Source organism: Pongo pygmaeus, chromosome 8, assembly GCF_028885625.2.
Source record: "Pongo pygmaeus isolate AG05252 chromosome 8, NHGRI_mPonPyg2-v2.0_pri, whole genome shotgun sequence".
Taxonomy (NCBI): Eukaryota; Metazoa; Chordata; class Mammalia; order Primates; family Hominidae; genus Pongo; species Pongo pygmaeus.
In genome coordinates this window covers 55,789,630-55,802,626 of record NC_072381.2, presented here as the reverse complement: position 1 = coordinate 55,802,626, position 12,997 = coordinate 55,789,630, and the positions used below count along the sequence as shown (strand labels likewise).

The 12,997-nt window shown below is 58.1% G+C and overlaps 1 protein-coding gene across 11 annotated transcripts in view; it reads left to right on the top strand.

The window, feature by feature from the left end:
- The first annotated feature begins 850 nt into the window (after window positions 1–850).
- Window positions 851–12,997, top strand: part of LDB3 (LIM domain binding 3) — an 81,724-nt gene continuing 69,577 nt past the window's right edge. For 8 of the 11 annotated variants that reach the window (XM_063669873.1, XM_063669872.1, XM_054435363.2 and 5 more), the window contains exons 1-9: window positions 896–1,230; window positions 2,457–2,602; window positions 4,335–4,468; window positions 4,787–4,990; window positions 5,591–5,762; window positions 6,189–6,353; window positions 7,502–7,609; window positions 8,468–8,648; window positions 9,881–10,024. In XM_063669873.1, coding sequence (XP_063525943.1) covers window positions 1,087–1,230; window positions 2,457–2,602; window positions 4,335–4,468; window positions 4,787–4,990; window positions 5,591–5,762; window positions 6,189–6,353; window positions 7,502–7,609; window positions 8,468–8,648; window positions 9,881–10,024 — 1,398 coding nt within the window. In that variant the 5' untranslated portion in view covers window positions 896–1,086. Of the gene's footprint in view, window positions 1,231–2,456; window positions 2,603–4,334; window positions 4,469–4,786; window positions 4,991–5,590; window positions 5,763–6,188; window positions 6,354–7,501; window positions 7,610–8,467; window positions 8,649–9,880; window positions 10,025–11,917; window positions 12,989–12,997 lie in introns of those variants that run through there. The other 3 variants (XM_054435369.1, XM_054435361.2, XM_054435367.2) reach the window with 3 other exon arrangements.

Below are 12,997 nucleotides of genomic sequence, written 5' to 3'. Positions count from 1 at the left end.
ACAAACAGCTCTGGGGGCTCTTGGGATGGCTGAGGCTGCTCTTGATGAGCTCAGGGAAGAAACACAACAGAGACTGGTCAAAGGAGAGGACACAGCCTTCTGCCCAATGTCCAGGAGCCCGAGCCCAGGAATCTCCCTTGAAACACACACTCTCACACACACTCTCTCACACACACACATGCTCTCACTCACTCACACTCACACACACGCACATGCACACACACTCACGTACACATCGACACCACTGTCAGCTCAGAAATCTCCCTTGAAACACACACACACTCACACACATACACATTCACACCACCATCATCCCAGAAATCTCCCTTGAAACACATACACACTCAAACACACACACACACACTCACACACACACATTCCCACCACCATCCCAGAAATCTCCTTTGAAACACACACACTCACACACCCTCACACACACTCACACACACATGCACTCATTCATGCCACCATCCCAGAAATCTCCCTTGAAACACATACACACTCACATACACATCACCCCATCATCCCAGAAGTCTCCTTTGAAACACACACTTTCACACACTCACACACACACACTCACACACACATTCACGCCACCATCATCCAGAAATCTCCCTTGAAACGCACACACTCACACACACATTCATGCCACCATCATCCCAGAAGTCTCCCTTGAAACACACACACAGACACACACACACACACTCCCACATACGCATTCACGCCACCATCATCAGACCTTCGTAGATAGACACCCAGGGACCTTGGTCCAAGTGAGCTGGAGGCATGGAGCGACTGAGCATGTGCAGCTCCCACACCGCTATATAAAGATGGGGATGGACTCTGGCTATGAGTCACCATAATTGCGACACTCACTCCTTTGCGCTTCACCAGACACAGAGCAACCGCGAGCCCCAAGAGCAGCTCCAGGCTGGATCTGCGCCGGACACAGGAGAAAGCAGCGGGCAGGCTAAGCAGAGGTGCTGAGGATGGAGGAAAGTTGGGAGGCTGAGCACAGCTGAAGTCCTGAGCTCCCTGTGCCCTTGACTTCTCTGCGGGCTCGCGCAAGGACCATCCCAACTCAGGATGAACCCTCCTTCTGGGCCAAGAGTCCCGCCGAGCCCAACCCAGGAGCCCAGCTGCATGGCCACCCCAGCCCCACCCAGCTGGTGGGACAGCTCCCAGAGCAGCATCTCCAGCCTGGGCCAGCTTCCATCCATCAGTCCCACAGTAAGCCTGGGCGAGCATGTGCATGCACAGAGCCTTCCCTGACCCCTTCCTGGTCCCCTCCTGGCCACACGCAGGGGCTTTGACAGGGAGATAGAAAAGGTCTGAACTTTGCTGTGGGGACCTGAGCCATTACTGGACCTCTCTGAGCCCGCCCCTGATAAACAGGCTGATAGAGGAGGGTGCACGCAATGTCCTTCCTCATGGAGCTCATTCAAGGAACAGAAATGCCAGCCCTGAGGACAACGGGCTGGAATGGCCAGACCTGTCCTTGGCTGCACTCATTCCTTTCAGAGGTTGCTCGGATGCCCCATGGAGCCCTCCAGGGAGGAGGGCACATCCTGGGCCTCTGGATCCGCCAAGCCCACAGTGAAGCCTTGGGTGCCTTCTGCCACCTCCATCATCCTAGCCCAGGCCCAGGGCCATATTCCATCAACACCACTGCTACCTGGGGAGGGCCGAGGGAACCCTCAGGACCTGGTGATGCTGGCCCAGGTGCTGGACAGGATGGGAAGGCTCCGGTAGCTATAGGGGCCACTGGGGCAGGACAGAGACCAAGCCACCCTCTCTTCCCCAGAAAGGGGTTAGGGTAGGAGGAGTCTTTAAATCCCTTTGTCCTGACCTGATATGGTCATGACCTCCCTTCAGTGACCCTGGGAGGCCTAAGCTTTCTTTCTAAAGGGAATTCCCTTCATTTTCATGCCAGGCATCAAGGTCAGCTGTACCCAGCTATGCTATAGGGCAATGCAGCTTCTCCTCTAAGGCTCAGTAGGGGACGGGACTCTTGAGAGGGGCTCCACCCAACTCACCACCCCAGCGTCTAGAGGCCTCAAACACTGTCTTGGGCCCTTGGGCTGGAGTCCATACTGCAGGCAGGGATGCACCCAGGAGTTGGCTCTGTCTTCTCCCTAAGGAAAGATAGGGTGACCGGGCCATGTCCCTGCTTGCCAGGCACATGTCTGTCTGTCCTACCAGCCTCCAGCAGGTGATCTGAGCCCACTCCTAGAAGGCCCCTGTGCCATGTTCTAGGAGCTTGGGCTAGACTTTAGAAAGGACCTGCACTTCCATTCTGCTTTTGGCCACTTGCGAGGTGTGTGTGCAACTGGCTTTGCCACTCTGAGCCTCAGTTTTCCCACCTGCCCTGTTGAGAATCCTAACTCTTCCTTCTCAGGACTATTTGAAGGTGAAAAGGGATAACGTGATTCCCTCATTTCTCTGTCTCTCCGCAGGCACCTGGGACTTGGGCTGCTGCCTTGGTCCCCTTCCCCACGGTTGATGTTCCAGACCATGCCCACTATACCCTGGGCACAGTGATCTTGCTGGTGGGACTCACGGGGATGCTGGGCAACCTGACGGTCATCTATACCTTCTGCAGGTGCCTGGTTGGTGGTGCTGGGCCCAGGGCACTGAGGGTGGCAGCCATGCAGACAGGGAAGAAAATGCGGGCAGGAATGTTGGCTCTAGCTCTGGCCAGGGCACTGTTGAGGCTAGGCAAGGAGGGCAGGGCCATGCCTTCCATGATCTCAGGCCCAGACCTTCCTCAAGGTCACGGAAAGGGCCAAAAATGGTCCAGGGAGACTTGACTGACTGGCACTAATTGAGACCCAGGTGCATCCTCTGTGGAGGGTGTGTGTGCCCAGAGTATGTGGGTCTCTGACCATTCTGCCCTGCTCTCAGCGCACCTCTGCCATCACCTGCCCCAGAGAGCATCCTCCCCCTGCCTTGAAGAGCAGCTCTAGGCCAGGCGTGGTGGCTCCCGCCTGTAATCCCAGCACTTTGGGAGGCCAAGGCGAGCAGATCACCTGAGATCAGGAGTTCGAGACCAGCCTGGCCAATGTGGCGAAACCCCATTTCTACTAAAAATACAAAAATTAGCCAGGCATGGTGGTGTGTGCCTATAATCCAAGCTGCTGGGGAGGCTGAGGCAGGAGAATCGCCTAAACCTGGGAGGCAGAGGTTGCAGTGAACCGAGATCATGCCACTGCACTCTAGCCTGGGCAACAGAACAAGACTCCATCTCAAAAAAAAAAAAAAAAAAAAAGAGCAGCCTTGGGGACCAGGATCCTCAAGTCCCTCAAACACCCCTGACACCCACCCCCAGTGTCCCTCTCCATCTGCCCCCTTGCCTGGCTCAGTGGCTGAGACAGGCAGGTGGAGAAGGGAACCCAGGCTGCAGGGCCACACAGCCCCCTGGCTCTCCCACTTGCCAGCTGAAGGACTGGGCACGTCATTTCTCCTCCTTGAGCTCACTTTTCTTTCCTGCAAAACAGAGCTGTGCTTCGTGGAGTCACTGTGTTGATGCAGTAAGTTCATGGATGTGCGTTGCCCCACAGATGAGCCACTTACTGAGTGCTGTGCACCGGAGCAAGTCACTTCATGAGTGGGAGCATCTTGTCTGGAAAATGGGGACAATGACGCCTCCCTCAGGGTAGATGCAAAGATGGATGATGACAGGAGCTGAGGCTGGTGAAAGTGCCTGGCCCAGCCGTGGTGCACAGCCATCAGCTCCTCTGCCATTTGCCATCCCCAAGGGTGAGGACTACAGAGACAGTGTGCAGGGCAGGGCTCAGGCAGGACGTGACACTGGAGGGAGGGTGGGAGGGGGACCCGAGGAAGAGGGAGGCATGAGAAGCCATGGGAAAGTACAGTCAGGGCACGCAGGAGGAGGAGCCTGGGGAGAAACCTCTAGGGAGACCTTGGCCTGGAGGGACTCAAGGAAACCAGTGAATTGGTCAAGAAGATGGTGTGAGTTGTGCAGAGGAATTTAGAGGGCAAGAAGAGGAAACGGAAGTGACCCAAGAACTGGCCTGCGCTGGGCCATGCCTCAGGTTTTGGAGAGAAACTGCCCCCTGCTTCTCTCTGAGGGAGCTGTCTTGGGGTCTTCACTCAGCAGACACTGCTGGGTTCAACAGCTGCTTGGCTGGTCCCTGCCGGACAGTGGGATAGCTCTGTGGCCCGGCAGCTCATGCCTGTTTGCTTGCCCATGTGTGTGTGCATGTGTGAGTGTGTGGCACGTGTGTGCACATGCATACTTTAGGGGTGCGGGAAGCTCTCCATAGCTCTGGAGGTGTCAGGAAGCGCCTCCTAACAGCTTCTGATCCTCCCAGGAGCAGAGGCCTCCGGACACCTGCCAACATGTTCATTATCAACCTTGCGGTCAGCGACTTCCTCATGTCCTTCACCCAGGCCCCTGTCTTCTTCACCAGTAGCCTCTATAAGCAGTGGCTCTTTGGGGAGACAGGTAGATGCTGGGGCTCCTTTTTGCTGGAGGGAGGAGGAGGGTTTTGACCTGGGGATGCCCTCAATGGAGGGTGGCCCAAAGGAGGTGATTTGCTGCTCCTGGGCAGAGAGTGGGTAGCTGCCCTCAGTCCTGTGAGTAAGCAAGAAGGGAAGATGCAGTGTTGGTCCTAAGGCCTCTGCCAGCCTTGGCCAGATGTGTCAGGTGGAGGGGGTGGAGTGCGCTCAGTCCTGCTCTTCCTGTGAGGTGAGGGCCAGAGCGGAGTCTACCCTATCCCCAGACCCTCCTCCCCAGGACTCACAGCAGGGGCTGTGCCCACAGGCTGCGAGTTCTATGCCTTCTGTGGAGCTCTCTTTGGCATTTCCTCCATGATCACCCTGACGGCCATCGCCCTGGACCGCTACCTGGTAATCACACGCCCACTGGCCACCATTGGTGTGGCGTCCAAGAGGCGTGCGGCATTCGTCCTGCTGGGCGTTTGGCTCTATGCCCTGGCCTGGAGTCTGCCACCCTTCTTTGGCTGGAGTAAGTGGGCTGCTGGAACTGGAAGGGGGGCAGATGGGCTGGGAGGGGCCACATTCAAGCGGAAGTAGGTGGACTTGGGTCAGCCAGCTGGCGGGGGCAGGGGTGCCCAGGAGCTACCTGAGCTTCAGGTCAGATGGACATTCAGGGGACGTGACTGGCAGCAAGGGAAACTGACACTGCCCCATCAGGGGCCAAAGGATCTCCTGAGCAACTGATCCCAAAATACAAAGGCTTTCTGGGTGGGACAAAGTGACAGGTACTTCTGTTGCTGTGTCAGACTAGGCAGGGGGCTGGGGTGTGAGGCCTTTGAAGGTGGAAGGGTGGAGAGCAAGGTGGTAGTCCTCCTGGGGCAAGACCAGGCCTCTGGCTGAAGCCTTGGCAAGCACAACCTTGAAGTTATGGTGAGCTTTCTGCTCAAATCTAGCAGGAATGGGAGGCAGTGGGCTTTGCAGGCCATCCCAGTTCCCTCCAGCTTCCTCACTGCACGGGACAGGGCCAGGTCAGGGCCAGGGCTGTGTATGGGGACACACAAAGCTCCTGCCAGATAAGGAGCCCTGGTCAGTGCTGCCCCGAAGGCTGAGCACCTGCCCTGGCTCCCAGGCGCCTACGTGCCCGAGGGGTTGCTGACATCCTGCTCCTGGGACTACATGAGCTTCACGCCGGCCGTGCGTGCCTACACCATGCTTCTCTGCTGCTTCGTGTTCTTCCTCCCTCTGCTTATCATCATCTACTGCTACATCTTCATCTTCAGGGCCATCCGGGAGACAGGACGGTAAGAGCCGAGCATGGAGGGGGGCTACAGGAGGGGAACCGGCCCCTCGGCCAGGCGGCCCCTGCCCCACCACTCACACCTGCACCAGCCTACCAGAGCATGCCCAGTGGGTGAAGGCAGGCTGAGCACGTGCTTATGGAGCAGCGGTGTCTAGGGGAGCCTCAGGAGACAAGGGCTTCTGGGGCGGGCTTTTCAGCATGGCCAAGGGAGCAGAGAAGGCACACAGAATCAAGAGGGAGTGGGGGACGGCTGAGACCTCATGTCACAGAAAGCTTTCTGGAAGTCAGGGCTGCCTGCACTGGAAGGAATGACACTCTCCCGAGTGCCCCGCAAGGATAGTCTAGGGAGGCTCCCCAACAGCAGCCGTGACCCTGGTGCTCACTGCCACCCGACTAGGGTCAGACCTGGACGATGCGTCCTTCCTAGGGCTCTCCAGACCTTCGGGGCCTGCAAGGGCAATGGTGAGTCCCTGTGGCAGCGGCAGCGGCTGCAGAGCGAGTGCAAGATGGCCAAGATCATGCTGCTGGTCATCCTCCTCTTCGTGCTCTCCTGGGCTCCCTATTCCGCTGTGGCCCTGGTGGCCTTTGCTGGGTAAGCAGTGGCTAAAGGGTTGGGGAAGAGGCTGAAGGGGTGGAGGCAGGAGCAAGAAGCCTGGGCAGCTTCTCCTTCCCAGCCCAACCCCAGCCAGCCATCCTCGCACCCTAAGACCAGCTTCACAGCTTATTCTCTCCCTGGGTAAGGTACCCAGCCCTGGGGTGGGTCGGGGGCCACCTAGTTCCTGGAAGCACCAGGGCACATGCAGAGGAGCTCTGGCCCCACAGAGCTTTGGGCGGGCGGCCTGCCAGCCCCCTTTGGAACACACAGTTCCTCTTGAGGTCTCCTCCCTCTCTGCCTGGGCTGTGGTCACATGACCAGAGGTGCTGCCCGTCTCCAGGAATGGGTCCCTGAGAGCTGCCCTTCTAGCCCTTTGTGGCTAGAGTCTGGGGATTGTGACATCTGCAGCAGCACAGATGCAGGCTCAACTTCAGAAGTGTTTTTGAGAAGTGAGGGCTATTAAACCCTGGAAGTGTTTAGATAGGAGACCTTCTTGTGGAGGAATGGCCTGGTCCCCCTAGGGCCCTACTGTGGGGTTTCTCTACAATAGCCAGGGCAAGAGCCAGCATCACAGTTGGGGTGGGGTGTGAGAAGAGCTAGGCAGAGGGTCCGAGGGCCAGAGTCAATGGGGGGAAGTGGGGTATCGCCAGCAGCACAGGCTCCAAGGAACAGTGGACCTGGGAACCTCCACCCCAAATTCGGCACGTCTTCCTTCCAGAGCCGCACCCTCAACCACCCACTGCTCCCTCCTACTCACTCAGATCAGAATTCTCCTGGCATAGGCCAGGCATGGTGGCTCACACCTGTAATCCCAGCACTCTGGGAGGCCAAGGCAAGTGGATTACCTGAGGTCAGGAGTTTGAGATTAGCCTGGCCAAAATGGTGAAACCCTGTCGCTACTAAAAATACAAAAATTAGCCAGGTGTGGTGACGGGCACCTGTAGTCCCAGCTACTCCGGAGGCTGAGGCAGAAGAATTGCTTGAACTCAGGAAGCAGAGGTTGCAGTGAGCTGAGATCACACCACTGCAACTCCAGCCTGGGCGACAGAGCAAAAAAAAAAAAAAAAAAAAAAAATTATCCTGGCATTGCCAATTCTTCCCTATGGGGCTGACTTAGCTTGGGGACCACACCTTCTCTGTCCTAGGTACGCACACGTCCTGACACCCTACATGAGCTCGGTGCCAGCCGTCATCGCCAAGGCCTCTGCAATCCACAACCCCATCATTTACGCCATCACCCACCCCAAGTACAGGTGTGGCTCTTTTCCAGAACCCCACACCTTGGCCTCCAAGGGCCTGGCCTGCAGATGAGGGAAGAGGCCACCACCTTTCCTGTCTCTTGGATGTGTGTTGGATGGGGGCCACCAGCAGCTGGGAGTGGCCTGTGACACTGAGTGGGGTCTGGAGTTGGTGTGCCTCCCTCCCCCGTCCCAGCTTCCCAGGGGGCACAGTGTGGAGGAGATCAGGGTTCCCTGGGCAGTATCCAATCCTAACTATGAGACCTTCAGACCTGGGGTGTAGGGCAGCCAGGACAGCCGTGTGAATTTAAGCATCCCTCCGCCCCACCTTCCCCGATAGTGTCATCCTGAAGAGATCACAGCAGGGAGAGCTCAGCTCTGCTCCCAGGGCCTGGCAGGAGCCCGGGGTGGCTCTGGGCCAGTATGCATGCTGATAGCAACCCGGCAAGGCCGCTTCTCCCTTAGTGCTTCCTTTTGCCTGGTGGTGTCAGTCATTCACCACCATCCCACGGCCAGTGGCAGGCCTGAGCCCGTCCAGTAGAGGCTGCTCCGGAGTGTCCCTTGTCTCCGTTACCAGAGATGTGGCTTCAGCCAGCCACTGAGGGCTGGAACTCACATCCCCAGGCTCTCCCTGCATGCCTACCACCCAGAATCTCTGTCCCTCCCAACCAGCCCTGTGAGCCTGTCAGTCTCCCCACCCAGCGTCTCTTTCTGTCCTCATCACCTGCCATGGTTCCCAGGGTCTGAGCCTCCTCATTTCCCCAGAGGCTCTCAGTCACCACACATTAGGCCTGTACCAGCCTGTGCATCCATCCCCTCCCCTGCATCGGTCTGCCCATCCCCTGGCCCTAATCAGATGTGCGGCCCCTGCAGGGTGGCCATTGCCCAGCACCTGCCCTGCCTGGGGGTGCTGCTGGGTGTATCACGCCGGCACAGTCGCCCCTACCCCAGCTACCGCTCCACCCACCGCTCCACGATGATCAGCCACACCTCCAACCTCAGCTGGATCTCCGGACGGAGGCGCCAGGAGTCCCTGGGCTCGGAGAGTGAGGTGGTAAGGACACTGGGCCCTCTCCAGCTTGCGCCTGGCCATCCCTTCCTCAGGCAACCCTGGGGCTCTGGGGAAAACATAGGCCCTGGCAGGGCTGCCTCTGAGACTCAGGGACCCTGAGGACGCTGGCACCCTGGCAGGAAGAGCCCCTCCCAACACCCCCATGGAGTTCATAATCCTCCCTGATAGGCAGGGGCACTAGGGACAGAGAGGGCATGGTTTGGGGGTTCCCAGGAGCGGGGCCAGGATTGAACACAGGTCTTCCAACTCCAGGCCATCCTTTTCCATGCTGACACTCTCCCTAGAGCCGCAGCCTGCCGAGATCAGCACATCTGGCCCTAGATAGGGCTCCAGAGAGACAAGGCTGGAGTTAGCTTGGAGCTCCTTGCTCCTCAGCATTAAGCCCCCTCCTCCTGGGAGCCTTGAAGAGCTCATGGGATGGGCATGGGCCCTGGAGATGGGAGATGTGGCTTTGAGCCTCAGCTTACCATGTGCTCACTGTGGGAGCCTGGGCAGGTCACTTACCCCCTCTGAGGCTCCACGTCCTCCTCTGAAAGGGAAAACAGGCTTCTCAGATCAACGCTGGCCAGGTGTGCCCAGGGATGGGTGTCAAACTTCCTCGGGGCCAGGTGTGCCCAAGGATGGGTGTCAGCCCTCCTCAGGGCCTGCAGCTCTGCTTCCCCTAGATGTCCCTAGGAAAGCTCCGTGCGCCACCAGCTCCTGTTCCCGCCACACTTGGGCTCCTCCTTAATTCTACCTACAGAGCCCTCTATGGGCCTCAGCAAGACTGCCGCCGACTCCTCCCATTGCTGCAGCAATCTCCTCCCACTGCCCACATCCCTGGGGTTCTCGGTTGAGGGACTGAGAGAGGAGCTGTCAGGGGTCCCTCCTGTAAACCACTGTAGTGAACAGCAAGGAGAACTCTAATCTGTTAATGGAGGCCTAGACCCTCGTGAATACCACCCATCTATTCAAAAATATAAACAGCCACTTGCTTAGCAAGGTGTGCCGATGTGCAGATGGGGAGCAAACCTGCACACACATACACACACCCTAGCACAGGCACGCACAATTTACGGGGTTTATTTGGTGACCAGCAACAGTGCAAATGGTGTCAGGGGCCTCCCGCAATGAATACCTGTTGGGAGGATGGAGGAGGGCCTGGTGGGGTAAGGGCAGGAGCAAAGCTGTGGACTGTCCCTCTCACCTCACAGTCACTCTCTCACCTCCCCCAGGGCTGGACACACATGGAGGCAGCAGCTGTGTGGGGAGCTGCCCAGCAAGCGAATGGGCGGTTCCTCTACGATCAGGGTCTGGAGGACTTGGAAGCCAAGGCACCCCCCAGACCCCAGGGAGAGGAAGCAGAGACTCCAGGGAAGGTGACTGGGCCCGGTACCTGCCAATCCATAAAGGGGTGGGGGTTGCGGGCCAGTAGCCCAGGGAGAGGCCAGGAAAGGGAGACTTGTTCTCATGGGCAGGGGCGATGCCCTCCAGGAATCACCTGCTCCCAGCACCTCCCAGCTTTTCCTTGTCTGCCTGGGGGTCTCTGTGACTCTGAGATGCTCTGAGCAGGGCCTGCATGTGGTCTGCACGTGTGTGTGTGTGTGTGTGTGTGTGTGTGTGTGATCATGCAACTCTGACTCTGCATGGTGCTGTTGGCTGTGCTGTGCCATGATAAGAGTACATGTGTGTGTTGATGAGGGTAGGAGGTCTGCAGCTGGCAGAGCATAGCTCGAGCATGTGTGTGGCCATGCGCCCGGCACATGCTCTGTCACTGTAACACCCAGCGACACGTGACTAAGCATGCCCCAATGTGTCTGCTTTAAGCTGTGCATGTGACTGAGTGTGGGTGGTGTGTACCTCTCTGTGTGACTGCGAGGTTGGACATACCTGGGGAGGAAGGGGCTGTAAGCTGTGGATGTGCTCACCATAAATGCCCTAAGATCAGGATGTCACCTGGAATGTGGCTATTAAAAGAAGGCCAGCTGTCGGCCCAAGTGCCTATGGAACGGAATGTCGATGGCGATTAGAGAAGGCCATATTCTGGAACACTGGAAGTGTTGTGTGCACAGACGCCCAAGCAGCCCTTCGCCCCAGCTGACAGCTCCCCATCTGCCCCTCCTGTCACACCCACACAACACCCCCAGCTCAGCTCCTGGGCTCTCTCCAGCTTCCCTAGCTAGTCCAAGGCCAAAGGCACATTCCTGCCTGCCTTCCTTCCTGAGTGCTGTGCCCCTGTGCATCCAAGAACGAAAGCCCGGGGCTGTACCCGCAGCTGGGGAGCCTCAGCCTCCCTCAGCATTCCCCCCGGGGGCACCGCCTCCTGTCCTGGAGCCCAGGCACTGTGCATGCCATAAATGCCAGGACAAAGGCCTGGCAGTGACCCCCAGGCTGGCCAGGCACTGATGAAAGACACAGTGCCTGTCTTGGAGGGATAGGCTGGGGTGGGGTGCTGAGCAGCCATCAACAATCACCAAACACATGTGATAAGCGCTGCCATCGAGGTGTGAGCACGCAGGGTACTGAAAGCACAGGCAAGTCCCTGAGGTTCCCCAGGAAGGTAGAGGTGAAGCAGGGATCTGCAGGCAGCAGGGGTGGGGAGTGGGGGGAGCACTGAGCTGTCCAGGATGAGGATACAGCCTGTGTGACTGTGCAAACACAGGGGCACAGGGGAGGGAGCTCAATATGTCCTGGAACAGGATGTCTCTCTGTGACCCTGGGAGCAGCCAGAGGGACTCTGGGGATTGGCAGTGGGGGACATAGGAGAAGGGAAGAGGGGCCGGAGGTGGTAGGAGCAGTGGGAAGGCCCCATCAGGGACTGGCTTAGGTGTCTCCAGACCTGACCTGGGGACAGGAAGCCCTGGGAGGCGGTTGGTTAGCTTTGCAGGGTGAAGACCAGAGAAGGAGGTGCTGCAGGGCAGGCAAGGAATGACCCATTTAAGGACAGCAGGAGCAGGGGTGATGCCAGAGTCTCCACATGGGGAGAAGAGGAGAGGATTGGATGGTGGGGGTGAGGATGAGTTCAGTTGTGACCCCGGGAGTCAAGAGCCCTGGGAGCATCCCAGGAGATGCTCTGCAGGCAGCGTTAGGCGTTACCGGCTCCTACTCTGGGATGTGGACTCTGGGAAGGCCCATCCCTGACCCAGGACACAACCTGGCCCTTCCATGCAACCTCCCCCACTGCTTGGTGACCCAGTGTGTGGAGGGTCATCGGGAGACTGCCCCCAGTGAACTGCTCCTCAGCTAAACAGATGTGTGCTGTTTGTTTGCAGACCAAGGGGCTGATCCCCAGCCAGGACCCCAGGATGTAGGACGCCCACTGGCTCTCCCTTTCTTCTGGGACACATCCAGCCCCCCCACGTCTCCCTCACATACACAGACCCAGGATTACGCTGTGAGCCTGAAGGCTTTGGAAGTGGCCCTGTCACCCGTGCTGCATGGGATTCGCAGCCCCAGCCCCATGTCCCCTCTCCACACCTCAAAACTCCTGCCCCACAACGTCCTCCGCACCCACTTTCCAGCTCAGCAGCCACACTCCAGGCTCAGCCTGAGGGGTGTGTGCCCAGGCCCTCCCACTTCCCGAGTTGTCTGCCTCTCCTCAAATGCTGTGTGCTGCAATTGTCCAGGCGATGACAATGGTGACGGCTCCAGAGAACACACCAGCTATTTATGAGTCTCTGCCCCCAGGCTGGGCCTGTTACTGGCATAGGAAGGCCAGCCCCGCATCTCCCACTGCCAACAGCTGAAGCCGAGCACAGACCTCCCCTTGCACACTGGAAAAGTTACTCACCTGTGGCTTCTTCCCCTAGCGTACCGTTCCACTGTGGCCCACATTCTTGTGCACACGGGCATTTGCAGGCACGCTCTCGCGTAGTTACCTATCTGAATGCACACCAAGCACACGCGTGCACACTCTGCGTCTGTGATTCGTTTCATGTAGTGGTCTAAGCTCCTCCCAGGGCTGTGTGGATCTCACAGGGTATAGGAGAATAAAAAGCGGAGAAGGTGTCTTCAGGCAAATATGGTCTCTACGTGTTGGTGCTGCTGTAGGAGAGAGTACCAGGGCCTGGCCTCTGATGCCTCCAGCAACTTCACTTCCTCTCCTCCCTCTGTCCCCACTCTTGGGACTCTCACTCTGAGGCCCACCTCAAACTGCAAGGAGTACAGCAGAGAAGGGACAAAGGCCAAGCTGGCCTCCATCCCCACTCACTCCCCAGTGAGCCATTGAGCTCCGCCCAGACCATGGGTACCAGCTGCTCTCTGACTGGCTTCACGTCTCCCAAGGGAGGCAGATGGAGGGAGGCCGGCCTTTGCCTTTAAGAGCACTCTCCTGCCACCCCTCCCTTTCCCCA